Source organism: Montipora capricornis, chromosome 11 (assembly GCF_036669925.1).
Source record: "Montipora capricornis isolate CH-2021 chromosome 11, ASM3666992v2, whole genome shotgun sequence".
Taxonomy (NCBI): Eukaryota; Metazoa; Cnidaria; class Anthozoa; order Scleractinia; family Acroporidae; genus Montipora; species Montipora capricornis.
In genome coordinates, this window is record NC_090893.1 from 34,586,214 (window position 1) to 34,588,713 (window position 2,500).

Genomic DNA, 2,500 nt, shown 5'->3' on the forward strand with positions numbered 1-2,500 from the left:
GAAGAGTACGGGAGAGATATGTTTAACAATGCGTGCCCGCACGTGCAGCACGAGCATTTTGGTTCTTTCAACCAATAATATTCCTGCTTTTTGGCGTTGTCGTTGCCGTAGCCGTCGTCGATTCTTAAACTCCCTATTGGGGAGCTTTAAAGGACGACGGCTACGGAAAGGCAACGGCAACCACAGCACTAACAGCTAAGAGGAAAAATAATCGTGCTGCACGTGCGGCATGCATCTTAAAGCATTTCTTCGTGTGAAAAGCTAATTTTAGGGTTAGGGTTATTTCCCGTTATTGTAATAATTTTGCGATTACTCCAAGTCAACAGGCATGGAAAGTGTGTGTCCACATTCCAGAAATAAAATTGGTGAGAACAGTGTGGATGTGGATATTTAGAGAGAAAATTGAAAATTTATCGTCAGGTGCTCACTTCCTCCACATAACCTCAAAGATGATCATTTCACGTCGTTGTCAAGACGAGATCAGCAAAGAAATGTATCAAAATGAAAAACGCACGTGCAGGGCGTGCAGAGCTACTGTTTTTGCTAATTAAACCTATTGTTTTGTGGCGTTGTCGTAGCCGTCGTCATCGTCCTTGCTTAAGGGAATTTAGTTATTGACACTTACATTTATCGTGATTTACCGTGAAGTCGTCTTGAGTCATTTCGTGGCTATTTTGATGCCTTTTTTGGGCTCAAAGGGAAAAGATCTCGAACGAAGATACAACTGAAAGAAGGGATCAAGGTTCGGTCATTCCAGCTTTAGAACAACCGTGCCCTGCAGGTTTGCAAACAGCTTCCATGTGTCAAAACACGGATGTGAATAAAAGATGTCGAGAATCACGGACGATCCTTTGTGGCGTGCAACTGGCTACTCGTAGCATTAAAGATGTGGATTTTTTTATGTTTCCTTATGTTGCTCATTTTGCCCAGGGTACAATATTGCCTTGATACATTGGATTTAAATGTGAATTAACATTTAATCAACATGCTTCTTTGTTTTGTTGCCAGGTACTTTGTCTGTGCTGTATATTCTTATCTTCAGTATAACTAAAGCAAGTATATGGGGAATCCACATGGATTTTAGCACTTTGCCAAGTAAGATGGGTTATGAATGCAGTTCGATAGCTTAAGCCTCTCTTAAGACTTTCTTTTGAAAAGTCGATTGATATTTTATAGTGATAGTTCTTTTACTTGTCAGTGGTGCGGAGACTCGTTTGACCGAAAAGATATCTTGATCCAACTTATGAAAAAATCCTATAGATGGTTGATGACATCAACTTATAATAATTGCTAGTTTTCCCAAATTCGACTATGGAGGGCATTAATGCAAGTCTGGACGGAGGAACGGAGTGTTGAAAAATCTTTGCACTTTTTCGCTTGCCACGAAGAATTCTCTGAAACCCTTTAAGTTTAATCAACGAATTCAAAGGAAGCGAGACCTCAGGATGTTATTGCATGGCAAGAAACAATCGCTGCTTCTATGCTTGAGTGAAAAACTTGAATCCTGGAAGGGAATCTAGCGGCTCGTCAGCTTTCAAGTCAAGTTAATCAAACCGAAAGCAGAGAGGTCGTCTTATAGATGTCAGAACCTCATTTTCCGAATTTTTGCATGACAAACAGTGAACCATCAAATTAAAGAGGTTCTTTTATGGCACACGAAAAAATTCAGATTGTCTGAACACTCCGTACCTTCGCTCGGATCTGCGTTATCACCCTTTGTAGTCGCATTTGTGATAACTATATCATCACCTTTTAGCTTCTTTGTAGTTGGATTGCTCTTCTGGGTATTTTAGCTTGATGCTATCGGCAGGATCATTTTAACGTATCGTACTCGCATAGCTTTTGGTATTCCACACACGTGTCTTGGAGATAAAACTTGGCAATGCCACCATGAAGACCTCTTCTAAGTCATGCTAGATGTGTCATCAGAGAGAACGGCTTATTACAACTTAGGGAAATAAAAGCTATTTCACTTACCGGCTTCTCTTTGATCGCTACCTCTGTGATCCACACTCTTGAAAGGTTAGCGTCTGTATGCATGACTGAAAGTGTCTCTTAAGCCAATTTATATGTGTTCAATGACTCTTTTTGATTGGTCAAACTCTCATGCTGTTAAGACGTAGGAGGGCCCATGCCCAGTCGTGTTGATAGTACTCCTTGTGTGGTGATGGCGAGGATAGCCAATCACGGGTTGCGGTGTGGATGTGTGATCAATTGTGACGGTCACGTCTAGGTTATTATCAGTCTTGTCTTAGCCTGTTCAAAAGAAACCAATAACGCCTTATTAACCCCACGTCCTAATGCTATCGCAGGATCTGTATGATTCGCTGGCCGTAAAACCACTATTCTTTTTTTGTTTTCCGTTTGGTTTTGCAATTGCGTTTGTTATATTCACACCAAATATTTTCGTATCGACAGAAAACGCAGACGGAGGACTCGAGGAAAAAAACAGCCTTCCTTTTTGTGGATTGGTTATGGGTCATCTCCATTGCACACTTGG

General features: G+C 41.0%; 1 protein-coding gene across 5 annotated transcripts in view; it reads left to right on the forward strand.

The window, feature by feature from the left end:
- Positions 1-2,500, forward strand: part of LOC138024837 (sodium-coupled neutral amino acid transporter 9 homolog) — a 47,820-nt gene that overhangs the window by 33,624 nt on the left and 11,696 nt on the right. For all 5 annotated transcript variants that reach the window (XM_068872021.1, XM_068872024.1, XM_068872020.1 and 2 more), the window contains one exon: positions 1,009-1,095. In XM_068872021.1, coding sequence (XP_068728122.1) covers positions 1,009-1,095 — 87 coding nt within the window. The remainder of the gene's footprint in view (positions 1-1,008; positions 1,096-2,500) is intronic.